We start from the raw sequence: 20468 nt of genomic DNA, 5'->3' as shown, positions 1-20468 counted from the left end.
ATCTGTCTGACTTCTTGCTGTCTTCCCAGCAGCCAAGGCCGACTCCAGGAGGTGCCCAAGGTGTGCGGTAGACACTCCTTAGTGAACACACGAATGAATGAGGTGCCATTTTTAGGTGTAGCGAGTGCCCAGAGAACAAATGTCACCCAGGGGAATCTGAGTGTCCAACGGTTAGAGTCACACACATTCAAGAGGCATTTTTATCTTTGAAGTCCTTTATTCCCATTGGTTCACATCAGTTATTCACCGAGCTAGAGCTCATCACATGAACCAAGAATCCACTCATCCTTCCTTTGATATTGTCATCTTGTCCTCATGTCCAACACTGCGCTGGGGCCCAAAAGGTTAAAGAGGGGTCACTCCGCTGCAGGGAGCAAGGGACACCCCTGTGAGCCGTCTTCCACTCTTAGAAGATTTGTTCGGTTCACAGGCAAATACCTTAGCAAGCTCAACAGTGAAATAAATAAGACACAGTGCAGTGGTCCTAGGCATTCGGGGCGGGAGAAGGAGCACATAATGCAGAGTCTCCTGGGGAAAATTCAGGCCATTCTCCATCTTCTCAATATGCATTTTCTCACCCTTCAGTGACTTTCAATCTCATCCCCCGGTCCACGAGAAACCATACCCGTGTGCTACTGATACATTTTTATTTTCCCTTCATGAGATCCATTTAGTTCCAAGTGTATTTCCGTTTCCTCCCTTGTACCTACAAGAACATCCAATTTTGTTCAGGTCCCTTTTAACGGCACTTAATAAATATACATTCTGGGACCTGACAGAACAGGCTGTCCTGTCGCAAACCACCTCTGCGCTGGCACAAGGCTCAGAGGGGCACGTCCTGGCTTACAGCTTGTGGCCATTTCCGACCCCAGGCCTCTCTGGCCCACCACTGCGTGCCTAGGGCAGAGGTTCCCAACCTGGCCGCACACTAAGCACCTGGGAGCGTCCTGAGGTCCTGAGGCCCAGACCGCCCCCCGGCCAATCCCATCAGAATCTCCGGGTGGGTCCTGGCTTGAGGCACAGTGGGAAGCTGCCCAGGTGACTGCGGTGAGCAGCTGCGCTGAGAAACCCTGGGCCAGGGTTCCAGCCCAGGGCAGGCTCTCAGTAAGTACGGTGGGACCACACATGGGTTTCTCATTTTATCTGCTCCCCTCTGCTTCCTATTTGTATCGGAAAGCTGAGCAGGAGAGAGAACGGAAAATGAGTCAAGAGCATCTTACAAAGTGAACTGGAGCTGGGAAAGGAATGGTGGGGACCAGCTTCCCTTGCATTATGCATTCTTCACGCTTTCACAAGCCCAGAGGAGGTGAGGTGCAGACTGTCTGGCACAGACGTGTAGATACATCTTAAAAGCCCTCTAAAATCCAGGCACTGCAGTTACAACCACATAGAGATGTTCTTGGAAAGAAGTCTCAGCTGCCACCTGCTTTTACACACTAGCTTGGGTTGGCCCCAAATTTTGTCATTTGTATTCAGGATCGTGCTGGGTCGCCCTTGTGTTTTTCTGTGAGCCTCGCAATTTATCTCCGCCCACAGTGACATCCTAGAGGTGATTCAACAGCAGCTGCACCCAGAATTGCCCCAACGGGTCAGTTTTTATTGAGGGGCTTCCATTTCCAGGTTCTAGGAAGCCATGACAATAGGTTTGAGCTCACCAAGTTCACGAGCTTGGCTCCTGGACTGCAGCATTGAGAAGGAGCCTGCGGCGGACCCAGGGTTTATGGGAAAGGACGCCGCGTGGACTAATAATGCCTGCCGTGGGCACGGGAAGTAGCAGAATGAATGCTGATGTGGGGGCCAACCTGAGACCACTTCCGGCACATCCTGCTACCGACGGTAACTTACATTTATATGCGCTTCACAATTTGCAAGGAGCTTCCACGCCCTTCGCCTCATGCCATTCTCACCGCAATCCTGTGAGTTAGGGCTTTGTGGATGGGAAACCTGAGGTTGTGTCCTAAGTGGAAGGTCCCACAGTCACCTGACATCCGTCCACTGTTGCTCCAGGCCCTCAATGGCCTCCTGAAACCACCGGGGTCCCCCTGCTTCCAGAAACAGGAAACCAAGCCATGACCCAACCTCCCCGCCCACCGGGCCTGTAGTCACCTGCTTCAGTTTCCTCTGTGATTTGCATGTCCCTTTGTGCCCTATTCAGAGAACACAGCAACGGTGTGCAACTGCTTGGCAGCAGCCTCGCACACCCCACCTCACACACCCTCCAAATCTCTCCCCTGGCACGGGCTCTGAATGTACCTACACACATTCCAGAACTGTGACTTGGCCACACCCACTCTCAGGCCTGGGCAAGACTGTCCTGGGAACCTCCTGCTGCCCCAACAAGAACCCGCTTCCCAACGAGAGAGGGCTCTCAGGGGTTCACTGCCCAGGACAGCGCACTCCCAGCATGGAGAAATAGAGACGACCGACCGGTCGGCTACGGTGCCTCCTGGACCACAGGCAGGAAGTGAACTGTCAGGCCAGCAGCCCTGGGCTTCTCCGGCGCCCGTCCCTACACCCACACAGCACTCGGGTGACATTCGCCTGGGCGGCCCTCTCCATGGGCAGGCCCAGATGGGGGCCCCGGTAGGACCGGCCACTGGCGACGGCAAATCCTTATCAACCTGACCTGCCATCCTCCATGCTGGAACCACCTCCTCATGAAGACAAATAAGCCGTCCTGGCTGGAGCCTTCCGTGCCCGCCCACTCCAGGCATTGTGCAAGGGCAGCGCCCAGCTCTTCTGGCTGCCTCCTGGGTGCCCTTCACCCCACGCTGGCCTGCTCTCCCCTCCGCCTTGCCTTCTCTTTCTTCTCTTCCCTCCTGGGGTCCCAGCCTCTAATCCTCCTCATCCCTTGGCAACTTGGGCTCCAAGGAGGGCAGCCTAGGAGGGCAGACGCCAGCCCCAGGGAGCCGGGCTCGGGGCCCTGGCCAGGAAGCTGGAAGGCACATATCCCCTCCGTCCGGCCACCTCCACGAGGCTCCATTCCGGGTTCCCCTTCTTGTCCGGGGCCTCCAGGACAGTCACCGGCTGGCCTGCCTGCAGACTCACTTCGTGGCTGTTTCTGGCCACAAAGGGGTACATGGCGACCACCTGAAATGAGGGAGTGACAGCCGTGGTCAGGGTGGGAAGACAGACAGACCCCCCCCGGAAGGCTGTGGATCCCTCCCAGCCCATCAGCCCCCACTGCTGGGCAGGCATCACCTCCCAAGCACATCCATGGTCTTTCTGTTTCTGCTGCTCCCACCGCTGACACCCACAGTGAGGCAGGCTCTGTCCTAATGCTTTGCCTGGTCTTGACTGTCACAATTCTGACTCTATTTGCCCCGTTTTTCAGATAGGGAAACTGAGGCTCAGAGAAGTTAAGGGTTTTATTCAAAATCACACGGGTAGTTCTTAATGTGTTCACCTGGCTGTGCAACCATCACTACTGTCGAATTCCAGAACATCCTCATCGCCCCAAAAAGAAACCCCACACGAGTTCATGGTCACTTCCCATCCCTCCCTCAGCCCCTGCCAACCACTGATCTTTCTGTCTCTGAACATTTGATGTGCATACCATCACACGCTACACGGCTTTCTGTGCCTAACTACATGTGGGCGCATGCACTGGCACGTCCTTTCTCTGGGTCCCACCCCTGGACAGGACACTGATGTAGCCACCAATCAAGGCCCCAGACTCACTGGTAGTGGCCCCTCCAGAGAGGAGAAAAATCAGAGCCCCCCTCCAGACAAGCCCCCCTCCACTCCCCAACTCACCTGGGTCCCAGCTGGGACAGAGGCAACTAGGGCTGGGGTGGGCTCCAGTGTCGGATGCCGGGAGTCCTCGTGAGGCCCTGCCTGCACCCTGAGCTTCTCCTCCCGGGAGACGATCTGGTAGGGCTCCAGTTTCCCCGCTGGCACGTACCCTCGATGTCCTGTGGACATGCCAAACGTGAACTGGCTACAGGCTACCTTCTCCACCACCTCGAGTGGGAGAGGAAATCACTGCCGTGCATGGATGTCAATGCCTCCAACACAGCTTCTCAGCACTAAAGGGACACCTAGGAACCTCTCAGCCGCCCCCTCCCCCAACCCCCTGCACACGCTGCCTCTACCTTCTGCTTGCACACCCCCAGTGACAGGGAGCTCATTCCCTCCTGAGGCGACCCACTCGGTTCTGAACACTCTGACAGAGAGAACAAGTTCCCCTCAGTCTGGGATGAAAACTGCACCTCTGGTCCCTTTCCCCTGAGGCAGCTGCTTCCTCGCCCAGGACAGCCTTTCCCACGAGGCAGACACGGCCTTTCTCTTCTCCAAGTGGCCCAGTTCCTTCTCATGTGGCAACTACTCCAGTGCTGCTCTGGCTGCTGTCGTTAGGAACGGCCACCGTAGAGCCAGGTCCCACACTGATCATCTAGTCGTCACACCAACCACCTGTTTCACTGCTGAGCCCGCCGGGCTGGGGGAGCTGCGACTCTTCTCCCGCTTCATGCAGCTAGTTCACGCCCAGTCCTCGCCACCCGGGAGCCTCGCTTTAATCCCCACTCAGTTCTTTTCAGCTGAGTCATGAGACTGTTCTTCCAGCATTTCTGCTGGATTTATCCTGTTTTCGTAATGTTTTCATAGACTCACTTTTTAAAATCTGGTCTTGTACTATACAATAATAAATAAAGTCATGGGTTTATATCCTAGTTATTTTTCCCAATAAAATTAATATCCTTAAGTAGCAATGGTAATGAATTGTCTGGTGGGGGAAACTGTCCACAGGCCCCTCCCATCCTCCTGTGTGACCCCAGCCTCTGGGTCACATATTCTCTGGAAGATCCACCTCTTCTTGGATTCATGGTGCCCCTTCCCTCCTGGTCCATCTCTTTCTGGGTTCATGGTGCCCCTTCCCTCCTGCTCCATCTCTTCCTGGGTTCATGGTGCCCCTTCCCTCCGGCCCGGCTACACTGGGGCACCAGACCTGAGCACCACACCCCCAGGGTGTGACCAGTGCACGGGAAACTCGCCCTCATTCTGGACATCAGACGTCTGTCCACGTAGCCGGATCCAAGCACCCCCTTCTCTGTCTCTCAGGGTGATGCTGAAGTTCTGCCCACCCCCCTGGTCTGTGAGGTCCCCAAGGCAGGGTCCTTGTCTCCCTTACACAGCGCCCAGCACACAGGGTGCCTGGTAGCAGATGTGGCAACGAAAGACTGAACTCCTCTTTTTGGCCTTTCATGCACCACCCTGACCTGGCTATGCTCCAGGCCCTGCATTTCACCTGGGCTCAATTCCCACCTTGGATTTGCATGGCCAGACTCTGACCTCTGAGGGCACCTGTGTCTCCCACTGGTCCTGTTGGGTGGTTTTCCCAGAGGGAGGGGAAGGGCCCACCAAGTCCCACATACCCCCAGTGTCCACCAGCCAGCGGCTGCTGTTGCCTTTGGTGTCCTTGTTTTGAAGGAGGGCCACGATTTGGCCCCGAGGCAATGACAGGTCCAGAGTCTTAGACCCGCTGGTGTTGCTTGTCACCTGGTACAGCTTTCCCGGGCCATACTTGGTCAGGAGAGCCTGCACCTGACGCTCAGCCCCTGGCAGGAGCGGCTGGGGAGAGGAGGGATAGAGGCAGTGCTTGAGTTAGCGTGTCAAAGCGGGGGCCAACATCTGCCCACAGTCCCCTGCCTACTAGGCAGCTGGGCTAGATGAGAAACACATGCAATTAGTATCCAAGGGATCTCACCTCATTTAACCTCTAAAATCCCTAGCCTGTGGTTAGAGCATCGGCCTATGGACCAAAGAGTCCCGGGCTTGATTCTGGTCAAGGGCACATGCCTTGGTTGCAGGCTCCTCCTTGGCTCAGACTCTGGTCAGGACGCATGCAGGAGGCAACCAATCCATGGGTTTCTCTCACATCGATGTTTCTGTCCTTCCCTCCCTCTTCCACTCTCCCTAAAAATCAATGGAAAAATATCCTCAGGTGAGGATTAACAAAAAATAAAAATGAAATCCCTCCCAGGTCTAACCTTCTGGAGTTTTCCAAGTTCTACTTTCAGGTTCTGAAATTGCGCAGTCACAGAGATCCAGTTTAGGTGCTCTACATCCTGCCCCTAGCACCAGGCTAAGTTGACCCTCAGGGAGGTGCCTGGTATGGATCTTTCAACCCATTCGATTGTGAGCTTCATGTGGCACCAGACCTCACTCATCGGGCACCTCAGCCAGCACAGGGCAGACACAGGGAGCCCTCCCACACGGGGGCGGAAGGGAATGCTGCCTTTTACCCCGTGAGTTTTCAGTCCACCAGTATTTACTGGGCCCTACACGTGTTTACTGAGCACGGTGAGCCTTGTGAATGGTGCAGCAGAAACACAGGAGCAAGTGGACTGCCATCTTGCTGGGAGAACGACTCAGCTCATCCCACAATCTCCTGGCAGGACCTTTGTTTTTCATTCACTGCTTCCAGCAAAAGTATCAACAAGAGCGGGTTGGGGTGACTGTCCCCTTTTTATAAAACAAAGAAGAAAGGGAAAATGTTGCATATAGATTTACAGTGTATTCTCTTTCTCTTACTATATACATATGGATGTATTTACACTCACCATGTTTCTGTGGTTAGTTATTTCTGGGTAGGGAGGTGCTGGGTATAGGGAGATAGACAGAGATGCCCTCGGGGACATTTGGGCACAGACTCTGCCACAGCCCATACTCCAATGGGTTCACTGAGTCGGGATCAAGAACCAGGAGAACCCAATGTTTCAAACAGGCCCTAAAACGGAAGTGTGGCGATGGGGCCGCTAATTTCAGACCGGTGGTGCTAACCTGAGTGTGAAAGCCAGTGGGGTAGCAAATACGTGCCTTCTTTCTCAAGTCTGGCAGCGCCTACCTGTGTAGAGGACAGCAGCTGTCCCCGGATGGGCCGCCTCACTTCTGTGGGTTCTGTTCCCTTAGCCAAATAGTCAGGAATTTACAGGAGGGTGTGTGTGTGTGTGTGTGTGTGTGTGCACGGGCGCGCCAATTTTCAACATGCACTGGTATTATTATGTTCCCATTTGTTTCTTCCTTTTGTTTTTCCAAGTCTTCTCTTTTTTGGGGCAATTAGCATGGATTGCTTTCCCAGTAAAAACACACACACACACACACACACACACACACACACCTGTCATTTTGTTTTAAGTAGAAAGAGGGAGGAGGTTCCTGTGACTCCATTGAGGGCTGCTCTATTCTTTCTTTTCTGCACACTTCCTCTCCCCGAGTTGCAGGGCCCATGTCAGCCCCCAAGAGACCTCTGCTGGGGCAGCCTCAGTGTGGGGGAGAGTGGGACAGCTGTGGTCTGAGGAGTATCAGCCCCAACCCTTCGGAGCGGACACGCATCTCCGATGGTCTTTGACGGTCTTTGCCCTGTGGACAGGTGCGAAGGCTGCTGGCATCGGCCAGCGCTGCTGGGCCCCTTTCCTCGTCTCTCTGTGTCTCCGGGCCCCCTCTTCCTCCTGGGGAACCTTGGGTGTCTCCTGACCCTTTGCTTCACATCTCACATGTGATTGAACACACAGTTTCCATTTTCTGAAACCCTGGGAGCCCCGTATCCCTTCAGCTACTTCCGTTACTTTTAAAACATACACTACGTGGACTGACTGAAAGATACCCTTTCCTCATATTTTAGAGAAACATACTTTACCAAAACCAGCACTTGGCCCCGGTTTGGCTCAGTGGATAGAGCATTGGCCTGCGGACTGAGGGGTCCCAGGTTCGATTCCGGTCAAGGGCATGTACCTTGGTTGCGGGCACATCCCCAGTAGGGGGTGTGCAGGAGGCAGCTGATCGATGTTTCTAACTATCTCTCTCCCTTCCTCTCTGTAAAAAATCAATAAAATGTTTAAAAAAAAACCACACACAAAAAAAAACAGCACTTGGCCATCCAAAGTTTTGTAAACCATTATGGAGCATATAAACTGCATTTAAAATAAGTCACAGGATGTAATGTACAACACAGAGAATATACTCAATAATATCATAATAACTTTGTACCCTGACAGATGGTCTTACCATGGTGATTATATCTTAAGGTATATAAATTTTGAATACACCAGACACTAATTTAATATTGTATGTCAACTATACTTTAATTTTTTTTTAATCCTCACTAGAGGATATTTTTCCATTGATTTTTAGAGAGAGTGAAAGGGAGGGGGAGAGACAGAGAGAGAAACATTGATGTGAGAGAGACACATTGATTGGTTGCCTCCTGCACACACCCCAACTGAGGCTGGGGATCGAGCCTGCAACCGAGGTATGTGCCCTTGACCGGAATCAGGCCCGAGACCCTTCAGTTTGTGGCCGATGTCCTACCCACTCAGCGAAACTGGCTAGAGCAACTATACTTTAATTTTTAAGAAATTCCATAGTGAAAAGAAAATTTAAATGTCTTAATTTTTTGTAAATTTTCTTTTTTTAATCCTTGCCTGAGGATATTTTTATTAATTTTAGAAAGAGCGGAAGAGAGAGGGAGAAAAAGAGAGGCAAACCTGGATCGGTTGCCTCCCGCATGCACCCCGACAAAGGGTCAAACCTGCAACCTGGGCATATGCTCTGACCAGGAATCGAACCCCTGACCTTTCAGTATACAGGACGATGCTCCAACCAACTGAGCTACGCTGGCCAGGACTTAAATGACTTCTTATTTAAACTTTTTACTCATTCTGAATGCTGGTATTTGAAGCAGGTTTAGTGAGAAGGTGATAAGGAGACGGTAAATTTTGATGAAAAATTTTTTTTTTTTAAATATATTTTATTGATTTCTCACAGAGAGGAAGGGAGAGAGATAGAGAGAGTTAGAAACATCGATGAGAGAGAAACATCGATCAGCTGCCTCCTGCACATCCCCCACCAGGAATGTGCCCGCAACCCAGGTACATGCCCTTGACCGGAATCGAACCCGGGACCTCTCAGTCCGCAGGCTGACGCTCTAGCCACTGAGCCAAACCGGTTTTGGCAATTTTGATGAAAATTTTGAAGAAGTTCCAGTTTTGGGTGTTAAATGCCACTTGCTCATTATTATGCCTAATTTACTTAATCATAAAATGTCTGGGCTTTCTTACCCCTTACCCATGAGTTCTGTTCTCTGATGCTTATTGGCCATGCAGAGCATGTGTGGATGGGGATGTGAATCCCACCCACCCCCACCCCCAGCTCTCAGAGAGAAAGGAGAGAGGGAAAGGGAGAACGTGTCCCTGGGTAACAGGAAACATTGAAACTACACAAGGGGGAGGAAGTAGGGATTGAGCCTCCCCCCTTACAGAGGGTCAAGGAGGTCACTTACTTGAACAGTGGGAGGTGTCAGCACTTTCTCGAAGTTCTCTTGAAAGGAGCGAAGCTGGTGACCGGTCTGGCCCAGTGCGTCCTCCACCAGCTTCCTGAAGGCCGGCTCCGAGAGGTGGTGGTGGGGCAGCTGGGTAGGGACAGACACTGTCAGCCCACAGTAAACCCAGGTGCGTTACCATGGGCCTTTGCGTCCTGGTCAGCTGTTGTTTTTGTCTGCCTAGCGCCCCACTTTCCTTTGAGGAAGTGTCCTTCACTGGGGGTCCAGTAGAACTGCCCATGATGGTGCTCCAGCCACAGAAGTGGCAGTCATGGCACCCCCTCTCCTAGGCCCCATGATTGGTCCAAGGATCGGACAACGGATCCAAGTGGGGCCAATCGGAGTCCTCCCATCAGATTTAGGCCGTGAAGGCTGGGAATGAGAGGGTCGTTCTTCCTTTGGATTCTGAGATGGGAAGGTAAGAGCTTGGAGCTGTTAGGAGCCACCTCTCCCACCACACAGAGAGAGGCCTGCCAGAGAGCAGAGCCAATCCAAAGGGGACAGAGCGAGGGGTGGAGTGAAGTCGAGCCCTACTGGGTACTGAATTCGTACTGAATGCAGCTGGGTGTCCGGCTCCGTCCCCTCATGGTCTCCCAATTATGCAAGACAATACATTCTTCTTTACGCCTGGCTTGGTCTGGAACCCAAGGGGTTCTGAATAACGCTCTGTCCAGAGACTTTGGCCCTGTCCGGCATCTCCTGCACTCTGATCAGATAACCGAGGAGTGAGTGAGACCCCGCAGCTAACAAAGACACGTCCTCTCTGTTAACAAACTTGCTGCTCTTGATTCTGATTTAGCGCCTCCTTCCCCCCCGCCTCCCCCCCTGTCCCCAGGATGCAGACAGACTGAGGTTCTACCATGCAGATCTTTCCCAGGCTCCATGGATGAGTCCGTCAGTCACTGACAGGCCCTAACATTCTACGTTACGGACCCACCAAGACGTGCCCTCTTTCTGCTTTCATAGAGTTGACCTCCCCTACCGGCATCTGTAACACTCCCCAGCCCAGCACATCCTAGCCTAATACAACGGGGTCTGGAGAGAACCCTAGAGGACGGGAGGAGAATGAAAATATCCTCTAATCAGATTTCCCCTCTGCCTTTAGGAAAGATAAATGCTTCTTCCTGCAGTCGGTTCAGGCCGATATTCAATTCAAAAAGAGTATCTGAGAGGGAACTCTGTACTAAATGCTGTGAGGGCCAAAACGAAGAAAAGCCTATAGTCCCAACCCCTCTCAAAGAGGAGGAACAGCTGTATCCATCACCCCAGGAGGCAGGCTCTGTAAAGTGCTCGTCTCCCAGCAGAGCCTCTCTGCTTCTGAGCTCCAGAGCCTGGAAATGGCCTGGAGTTCCCGCTCCATCCTCGCTTTTATGATCCGACTCTACTAATGGAAGGAGAACAGGCACGAGAGAGATCCAGAAGGTCTCCACAGCCTCCTCCTCAGCACCTGATGGCCTGTTTGGAAGGCCCAACCTCTCTCCCAGCTCCTGCAAAAGATGGCTGAAGGGGCCGCATGGCCTTGCCTGGCTATTCCCCAGAGGTGTCCCCCCCCCACCCCCCGTCCCGGAGGCCTTACCTGGGCCAGGCTGCTCTCTGCCCTCTGCAACACTTGCTTCGCAAGGTCCCTCTGGAGAGCCATGAATGTGCCCAGGATCTGGCCCAGCCACCGCACGGCCAACTGGTTAAACTGCGGGAGCTCAGCCACCAGCAGGGAATTGAGTGCCTGGTACGTGTGCCGGGCCTCCTCCTCCTCGTAGGTCACGCTGCCCTCCTCCAGCAGCTTCTCTTCCAGCCGCTCAAAGTCCAGTAGTTTGTCCAGACGTTTCTTGATCAGGTTCTGAGGACCGGCGAGGGCTTTGGCCAGGCTGCTCAGCGGCTGCCCCACCAGGTCTTCCAGCCGCCGCTTCTGTGGGAGAGGGGAGCTTGGGAGCCCAGGAAAGAGGTGGCAGCGGGTGGGCACCGGGGAAAGGGAGCTTTGAAGGTAGGCAGGCCTGGGCTCCAGTCCTGCCCCCACTGACTAGCTCTGACCTCTAGCACGCTATCTAACCTTTCTGGGTCTCAGTGTGCCGATCTGGAAAATGGGGACAGTGCAGGTAATGAGTTTAGCAGAGTGCCTGGAACAGAATAGGTATTTAATATGTCACCTCTTTTCTTAAAAAATAGATTTGTATTGGTTTCAGAGAGGAAAGGAAAGAGAGAGAGAGAGAGGGAGGGGGGGAACATCAATGATGAGAGAGAATCATTGATTGGCTGCCTCCTGCACACCCCCTACTGGGGATTAAGCCTGAAACCCGGGTACGTGCCCTTGATTGGAGCTGAACCTGAGACCTTTCAGTCCGCAGGCTGATGCGCTATCCACTGAGCAAAACCAGCCAGGGCTAATATGTCGCTTCTTAATATCGTTACTGTGCTTGGATAATGAAAAAGATGTGGTATAGAGTGGTGGTCAAAAGCATAGACTTTGAGGCTCAGATCCAAGCTTGCCACCGACCATCAGAATAACGTGGGTGGCCAGCCCCCCTGAGCCTCAGCTGTCATTTGCAGAACGGGGCTATTAATAGTACCTGCCCCCAAGCCCGTAAACAGCGCGGTGAGGATTAAATGAGGTGAAGAATGCGAAGTGCTTAGCTCAGTGCCTGGCAGACAGTGAGGCTCAGTAAACATTAGCTGGGGCTATTTTTATCGGTAAAACACTAAAAATAATCTCTGCCTTGCTGACTACCCAGGGTAGTTATGGACGTGACAACGTGTGAAGGACCTGGCATCTAAATATTATCCTTATAGGTTCTGTTACCTGCCCAAAAAAGAAAGAGGAAGGGAGAAATTCCACTCACAAACTCAGGGAAGGCCTGGAGCTGAAGGTCTCTTGCCAGGTTGCAGTACTGCCCCACAGGCCCCGCGGGCATGTCCAGGTCATATTGCTGCGGCCGGAAGCGGAGGAAAGCCTGGACCAGGACAAATGAGAGACAGAAAGTCATGGCCTGTCATGGACATCTCACACCAGCATCCCCTGCAGCAGAGCCCTGAAGAGGCTGTCCAGGCGCCTGCACATCCCCTGTGACAGGGAAGCACATCCCATTCTGTCCTCGGACACCTTGGTGGGTTAGACAGCTCCTCCTCCCGTGGTCGGCAAACCGTGGCTCGCGAGCCACATGCGGCTCTTTGGCCCCTTGAGTGTGGCTCTTCCACAAAATACCACGTGTGGGCACGCACGTACAGTGCGATTGAAACTTCGTGGCCCATGCGCAGAAGTCGGTATTTTGTGGAAGAGCCAGTATTTTGTGGAAGAGTCACACTCAAGGGGCCAAAGAGTCACGTGTGGCTCGCGAGCCGCGGTTTGCTGAGCCGCAGTTTGCCGAGCCGCAGTTTGCCAACCACTGTCTAAGCTGAGCCCAGCTGGCGTGGCTCAGTGGTTGAGCGTCGGCCTATGAACCAGGAGGTCACAGTTCAATTACCGGTCAGGGCACATGTCCGGGTTGCAGGATCGATCCCCAGTAGGGGGCATGCAGGAGGCAGCCAATCCATGATTCTCTCTCATCATTGATGTTTCTATCTCACTTTCCCTCTCCCTTCCTCCCTGAAATCAATAAAAATATATTTTAAAAAAATAGAGAGACTAACTGACATCTTTCTCCCTATTCCAGCGCTTCCCAAATTCACACATCTGCATTCCTCCCTTAGGAGTGTTTTGCCATGTCTACATTCCACGTGTTCTATTAACACTTTTCTTTAAATCAACTAAGCATTCCTACTTAAAACAATGCATTTAAAAAAACAAATACCTTATGACACTACCATAAAGGGAAAGCCAGTAATAACTGCCATAAATAGTCATGGAAGAATAATTGCTGTGAAAACAAAATTATGAAGCTCTGCCTGGATGCCATTGCCTGCTGAAGGCTCCCAGCCCAAGACTGCTTCTGCCATGTTAGCAGCCTGCCAGCCAAAGAGGCTTCTCCTGGGCTCAGGATGAACGGAGGGAACCACTCTGTCCCTGTGGGATTCCATGTCACCCTGGATCTGTCCCGTAAGTCCTGCCTCTAGGAAAATGCAGCCGGAAAGCCTCCAAACATGACCCTCCTCGACAAAGCCAGAGCATCTCTCCTGTGCCTCTGCCTTCTCTCCCTCACGGCCCTGAGTGTTTCCCCTTCCTTCTCCCTGTGCTGCTCAAATCCTTCCACTGGGGGGCCAGGATGAAGCAGGAACAAGCAGGGAGATGTGTCCACAGAGGAGTCTGAAACGACCACCCCCCCCCTCCTTGTACGACTTCCGGTAATGCCACCCCAAGTCCCATTATCCAAATAGCCCATTATCGTGTGGCCAAAGCTGGGTTTGCGCAAATGGACATGCCTGAGAACAAAGCCACGTAAGAGGGACTCAGTAGATGGAATGAGTCAGCATCGATGACAAGAATGAGCAGGGATTTTGGCACAAGGAAAATAACATGCTGGATGGGAATGCAAGCTGCTGGTCCTGTAGGCTGAATTCAGTTTATAGAAATATATTTCCTTGGGTCTGAATAACACTTAAATTTTCATTTCATTAGCTGTTCCCATGGGCACACTGTGAGATTTCACCTAAAAGTTTTCTTTTTTCCCCCTTAAAATCAGAACTGGCTGACCAGGGCCCACAGCAACCACTCCCCCGAGTCAAGTAATAACTGCCCCTTTAGATTTTATTCATTCATTCATTCAAGTCATTCAAATTCCAAATATTACATGTTGATTTAATTACCAAAAAGGTCTCATAAACAGACATTAGGCTTTATATACATGGACACTTCACTCAGTAATGTTACCTACTTGGCCCCTTTAAGCACCCGAGTTTGCCACCCCTGCTCTGGGTGCCAGTCTGACAGGGTTCTTCTGAGGGTTCTGACCCCAGTGAATTTTTATCCTGCCCAGTTGGAACCCCAAACCCTGAGAGCTCAATGGGCTCAGAAGCTGCCCCTGTCCTATGGCCTGCCGGCCGGCCGAGGAGTGCCTGCCCCGGGGCCCTCTTCTGGCCTGCAGCCAGGGAAGACCTCTTCCGTTAGGTTCCTGCAGCTGGTACCTTTGCCAGCTTGTCGGATGGGCCCTGCACGCCTTCTGCCCAGGGAGCCCAACCCAGCCCCACCCACTATGAACCGCAGGATCCTCACCTCCAGATTGTCCAGGTAAGCTGCCACATTGTTCTTCAGCTCAGTCACACAGAGCGACACCCAGTGGAACCTCTCTTCTAAGTCATCAAATTCCTTGTCTTCTGTCTGAGAGTCAAGTTATTCTTGTGAGAGCCATGAAAATCCACAAGGGGGCAGTGTGCACCATACACCTGCATCCCCAAGTCTTCACTGGGGACCACCTTTCCTCAGATCTGCCCCAAAGCTGAGTGGGACAATTAGAGGCAGGGAGTGCAACTTAGTGGTTTTGTATTCAGACCACAGAATCAAATATACAAGCATATGAGTCCTGGTCCCTCTGTTTCCAAGCGGTGTGACCTTGGGCAAGTGTTTTACCCTCTCTGAGCCTCTCATCTGCAAAATGGGGGTGGGGGTGGGGGAGGGGAATAGGAACACCAACTTCATTGTGTGGACCAAGTAGTGCCTGGTTCACAGTAAGTACTTAATCAGCCTGAGCTGCTATTGGTAGCCATCAAGCAAAGCTGGGTCTGTGCCCAGACCCAGAGATTAGCTCTGCTATCTGTGTAAAGAGGTCCCAGAGAGAAAGTGGTACAAGGTGCAGCGGAGAAAGCCCTCCCCAGGCTCCACAGAATCCAGTGGGATGCCAACTCCGCCTGTGCCCGCTATCACTGCTGGGAACCACTTCCCTCCCTGAGCCTCCGCTTCCTCATCTCCGAAGGCAGTCTAAGCACCCTGGCCCACCCCTGCACAGTCTTGCTTGTCCCTTGAGATGTGAGCCTTCCCCCTGCCCATGCTCACCCTCAACACGAGCCCCGCCTCCTGCTTCAGCAGCTGGCTCAGCCGGGTGGTCTTCTTGGAGAGGGTGTGCGTGTTGATGCGGGCCAGCCGCTCCCGGAGGGTGAGCTGCTCCACCTTGGTGTACTTGGAAGCTGCACCGACAGAGAGGGAGGGCGTGGGGACAGAAGCTGACCCAGGAGAGCCAGCATCCAGCACAGCTGGCTAGGCACCTGACCGGGCCCTCTTCTCAACGTCAGGGTCACCCCCGTGAGAGGTGGTGCGTCAGGGAGCACAGGCACAGGGCTGAGCCCTCACTCCGAGGTGTGAGCCCGGCTGAACAGCCTGCTTGACTAGGATAAGTCGCCCCTCTCAGGTCTCAGTTTCCTCATCTGTAAATGAGGCCAGCCAGCTCGTGGGATTGCTGGGAGGATCACCTAAGATGATAGGCCCAGATCTACTTTCTAAAGAACCCAAGTGAGAGGCGATTTGCCTGAGGTCCCTCAGTCACTGTCAGCCGGACCAAACTGGGCTCAGAACTTCCTACTGATTGCCTGACCCCAAGCCTGAGTTTTAAACCTGGCTCTGCCCCTTATCAGCTCTGTGACCTGGAGCAAATGACTAACGCTTCCAGTTTACCCAACTGTGAAATAGGATTGGCAGTGCCAGCCTCAGAGGATCAAACAAGATAGTAAATGAAAAATACGTCCTAGTTAGCTCTTAGTAATAAACATTAGCTAAATTATCATTATTAAACTGTCTCGGTTGTGCAAATGAGTTTCTCTCTCCTTGGGACATTGCTTTATTTTTCCCCCCAAACCTTTCTGTTTTAACAATCTGAGAGGCAGGATCCCCACTTATCCCCCTTCCCTGCCTAGGTATATACACAGCCCTTTGGCTCCCCACCCTCCTCTCCCCCACCCCCTCCCTCCGCCATCATTTCTCCTCCACAGTATAGCAGCCATGTGGTTTGGATGGAACTGCTCCCACTTTAGTTCAAGGGGTGGGTGCTAAGTGCTATAAACCAACCCATATAATCCCATCCCCCTGGTGACAGTGATTGGTTCAAAGGACTAAGCCAATCAGCTCATGGCATTCCCCTAACCGTAGTGATTGGTTCAGGGTGAGCACATGACCCAAGTGGGTCCTATCAGAGTGAAGCTCCAGTTTAATTTTTATGGCTAAGAGGAAAAAGGCCCTGTCTTATCTTGGGGGGTGTGGTATGCAGATGTGTATCTTGGAATAGCAACAGCCATGTAGTACTATGAGCGAGGCTATCTGAAGATGAAGGTGACACACAGTAAAGAACAGAGACAAGAGAATTATAGGGAAACTGACCCAGCAACCTGATCAAACCCTACCCAAAGGCCACCTACCTCTGGACTTGTGGTTACATGAGCTACTACCTGCCCTTCATTGGTGAAGCCAATCTGATATGAGCTTTTTATAACTGGAAGTATGCTCACTGATGTATCCTCTAAATTACCCAAGACCTTACCCAGTTCCTTGCGCCTCTTGTACTCATTGATGTTGGTGTTCACATCCTGGAGGGCAGAGGTAGCCCTCTGGAGGACAGAATAGGCACTGGCATCGGGAAGTGTGTTCTCCAGAATTTTCTGCAGCAGCAGTGGGTACTTGGTAATCCTCTGCAGAGGGATGACCAGTAAGAAACTGAGGCCCGAGGGTCCAGCTTGTGGCCTGAGGGAGAAGGCTGTTATTAGGTAGGAAAAGGCCACCCTTGGGGGCACCAGGGGGCCTGTCATTGAACTCACTGAGTGATCTCAGGCAAGTCACCTCCTTCTGTGGCTCTCAGTTTCCTCATCTGTAATGTGTGAGGTCTAGAAGTTAGATGGAAGCTGCTAGTTCTCATTTTACCCCCTTTATGGACCTTGGTTCCCCATTTGTACCAAACCCAATGATCAGTTTTATGCCCTCAGCTTATTCATTCACCCAACAGCAAACATGGAAGACTGCTCCCTCTTTACCGAAACACTCTCTTTATTTGGCCTCAGAGACTCCCTCTGTCCGTCTCCTACTCCACAGACCACTCTCTTGGCCAATTCTGCTGGCCTCTCTCCAATGCTGGGTGCTCGGGGCCTCCTCTCCTCCCTCTTCACCCACTCTCTTACTGACTTCATTTAGTCCTATGGCTTTAAACACATCCAAAACTCAGATCTTCATTTTCTACTTCTGTCCGGAGTTCCAGACGCCCATGGCCTATTTAATATCTCACTTGGATATGTCCCAAGCATGACTCTCTATATAGGGCATCCACATGATATTTCAGTTAATAAAATGGTTCTGCTACTTCACAACAGAAAAGCTTTTAAAATTATGGGAGCTTAATGTTTAGAGATGCATTTGAAGTATTTAGTATGTAAGGGAAAAAGTCATAACATCTGTATCTTCCTTTAAATAGTTTAGCATAAAAATAGATGAAGCAAACAGCAAAAGATTAACACTGGTTCATTTCAGGTAGTGGGTGTGTGAGTGTTCATTACATTCTTCTATCTTTCTATATGTTTGACATTTGTCATCAAAAAAAGGAAAAAATAAAGCACAGGAACTAATAGTGTCAAGGTCCCTTCTAGAGCTCTGGTTCACGACTGGGACATCTAGGTTATCTCCAACAGTCCTTCCTTGACCATGACCTGTAGCCCTCAGCCCTGGCTTTCAAGAAACCCAAGAGGGTTCCAAACTTCAATGTGCAAGCACGCCTCCTCCATGAAGACTCACATGAGTGCTGCTCATGACCACTCTCCGGCCCCCCTCTCTATGAAATCCTAGCCTCATGCTCTTTTTCCTAAGGAAAAAGCTCCAGACTAAATAGCCAGGAAAGATCAGCCAATCCCTCCACCCCCTGCAGGGAGTGGGCAGGCAGGGCTAGGATCAAACCTTCAGGACACACCTACGCCGACCATCTGCTCTCACCAAAGATTTCCTAGTGCTTGGCTGACCATGGGCACGGGAGGTGGAAGCAATTGCCAGATTCTGGCAAAGTCTGTTCTCTGGGCTTACTTTCCACAGGAAAGGGCCAACTGCTCATGGGGACAACTGTTACCTCATGAATCAGAGGCAGGGGGTCTTCAAAGAGAAGATCAGATCTCTTCTCCGCAATTATCAAGTAACCCTGTCACTGCAGAGCAACAGCAGCCTCTTACCTGTACGGCCTTTCTAAGGTAATTGGGAGAAGAATTTGTATGCAGCCTTTCAGATAGGCAACAAAAATGACAAGATAATACCTAGAACTAGGGGAATGGGAGGAGACAGACCCTCTTGGTTGGAGTATCAATTGGTGATATCTCTTTGGATAGCAGTTTGGCAGTACGTGAAATGTACAAACCCTTTGTTCCATCAGTCCTACTCTAGTAATCTACCCACATAAATATCAACTCAGGTGAGCAAGGTAGAAGTTATTCAGCAACTACATTTATGACAGTAAAAATTTGGTAACAGCCCAAATATCTACCGACAGGACAATGGTTAAATAAACCATAAAATAAACCATAAACCTGCCCTGGAAAAGAACTCTATGCAGCTATTAAATATATATGCATAAAGGAATTATGCAAAGATCCATTGGAATTTTTAAGTGGTTACCTTAACCTTGGGGATTGGAGTTGTAACTGAGCGGATAAAGGAGCAAGGTTGGGAAGATCGTTTTTACTGTATAAAATTGGATGTTTTAAAGATTTTTGAACCATGTAACTATGTTACCCATTCAAAATTTTAATTTAAAAATTTGTTCTCTACATATCTCTACCTGGAGCTTCCACCCACTGGTGCCAGCTCTGGCTGTGATGCCACCCGGGGCAGTTCTGAGCCTTTTCCATGGGGCAGAACTTCAGCCATCTGTAGAGACGCCTCCCCAGGTGTTACACACCTGCCTCCTAACACTGTTGCTGACAACATGTGGTTCCCCCAACCTCACTGCCCTTCCTATGCTAGTCATCAAAGCTGTTCACCAAATGTCTCTGCCTCTCCACTCCTAGACACATGTGCAGGATAGCACATCCTGGCCTCCTGGTAGTTGGATAAAGCCATGGGAATAGTTCTGGCCCATGAATTATGAGAAGTGATGGATATCTTGCCACAATTAGTGACAAAATTCTGGCCATTGGCTATTGTCAGCTTGGATCCCAGAGTGAGCATAGTGCAAAGAGCCCCAAGTCACCCTGCAAGGAGGAAAAGGAAGGTATAAACCTTTGTGGTCTGAAGCCACTGAGAATTGGGAGTTGTTTGTTTCTGTAGCATAGCCTAGCATAGCCCTTGCTGCGACACTCCTAAAGCTGTGTGAGCAGCACCAAATGGAGGTGAGACCTCAATGGTCCCTGACCTTGGGGTCCACGCACCAGGAGCAAATTCTCACTGGTCATTCTACTCACACCACTGCCTCAATGATGGCCTGGATCTCCTGCTGCAGCTCTGGCTCCCTTCGGTACGACTCCACCAGCAGCAAGGCCTGGTCATAGTTGGCACAGTAGACCTTATAGACTCGCTCCAATTCCTCTTGGAATTCCAGGAATAAGTTACCTGACAGTGGAAAAGCAACAAGGAGTTCACAAGGCATGTCTGTATGGCCCCTTGCTTGGGACAGGGAGGTAGTGAGGAAGACAACTGCCAGCTTAATCCACTTTCTCGCCTTGGGCAAGTTACCTCATCTTCCTGAGTTTCCATTTGTTTCATTTTACTCCCATCATTTTGCCAGAAGGACTGGGTGACAGAATGATGTAGAGCTCAGGCTAATGCACTATGAGTACTTAATAAATGGTAGCTATAGTTAGAGCAATAGTATTGATAAGGCTCATATTTGTACAGTGCATTACAGTTGACAAAATGTGTTCATGTTATGTCTTTACAGTGACTGTGTGTGCCAAGTACAACCACTAACCCAGTAAGCATGCTATGCAGCACAAACATGCTATAGCACAGCCCAGGAAGTGACAGGCATGGATGGGTTTCAGGCTCAGGGGGAACTAGGGCCAGATTTCCAGTCAACCCTTCCCCAGTGTGCAACCTGGGGCAAGCCTCCATTTTTCCATCTATAGATTGGAATAGAAATAGTACTCATGCCCTGGCTGAGTAACTCAGTTGGTTAGAGCTCATCCTAATACGCCAAGGTTGTGGGTTCCATCCCCAGTCAGGGCACATGTAGGAATCAACCAATGAATGCATGAATAAGTGAAGTGGCAAATCACTGTTTCTCTCTCTCCCTCTCTCTCATTTTCTCTTTCTCTCTCTCTCTCGCTCTCGCTCTCA

The 20468-nt window shown here is 51.3% G+C and overlaps 1 protein-coding gene across 3 annotated transcripts in view; it reads right to left on the bottom strand.

Annotated features, from left to right (window-relative positions):
- Positions 1 to 203: 203 nt before the first annotated feature.
- Positions 204 to 20468, bottom strand: part of ARHGEF37 (Rho guanine nucleotide exchange factor 37) — a 36410-nt gene continuing 16145 nt past the window's right edge. For all 3 annotated transcript variants that reach the window (XM_059698872.1, XM_059698873.1, XM_059698875.1), the window contains exons 4-13: positions 19595 to 19742; positions 16708 to 16907; positions 15234 to 15364; positions 14457 to 14561; positions 12151 to 12261; positions 10893 to 11222; positions 9278 to 9406; positions 5373 to 5568; positions 3757 to 3914; positions 204 to 3090 (exon numbers count right to left, since the gene is read on the bottom strand). In XM_059698872.1, the coding sequence (XP_059554855.1) occupies positions 2881 to 3090; positions 3757 to 3914; positions 5373 to 5568; positions 9278 to 9406; positions 10893 to 11222; positions 12151 to 12261; positions 14457 to 14561; positions 15234 to 15364; positions 16708 to 16907; positions 19595 to 19742 (1718 nt within the window). In that variant the 3' untranslated portion in view covers positions 204 to 2880. The remainder of the gene's footprint in view (positions 3091 to 3756; positions 3915 to 5372; positions 5569 to 9277; positions 9407 to 10892; positions 11223 to 12150; positions 12262 to 14456; positions 14562 to 15233; positions 15365 to 16707; positions 16908 to 19594; positions 19743 to 20468) is intronic.

This window comes from Myotis daubentonii, chromosome 5 (genome assembly GCF_963259705.1).
Source record: "Myotis daubentonii chromosome 5, mMyoDau2.1, whole genome shotgun sequence".
Classification (NCBI taxonomy): Eukaryota; Metazoa; Chordata; class Mammalia; order Chiroptera; family Vespertilionidae; genus Myotis; species Myotis daubentonii.
This window is presented reverse-complemented; position numbering and strand designations above follow the sequence as displayed.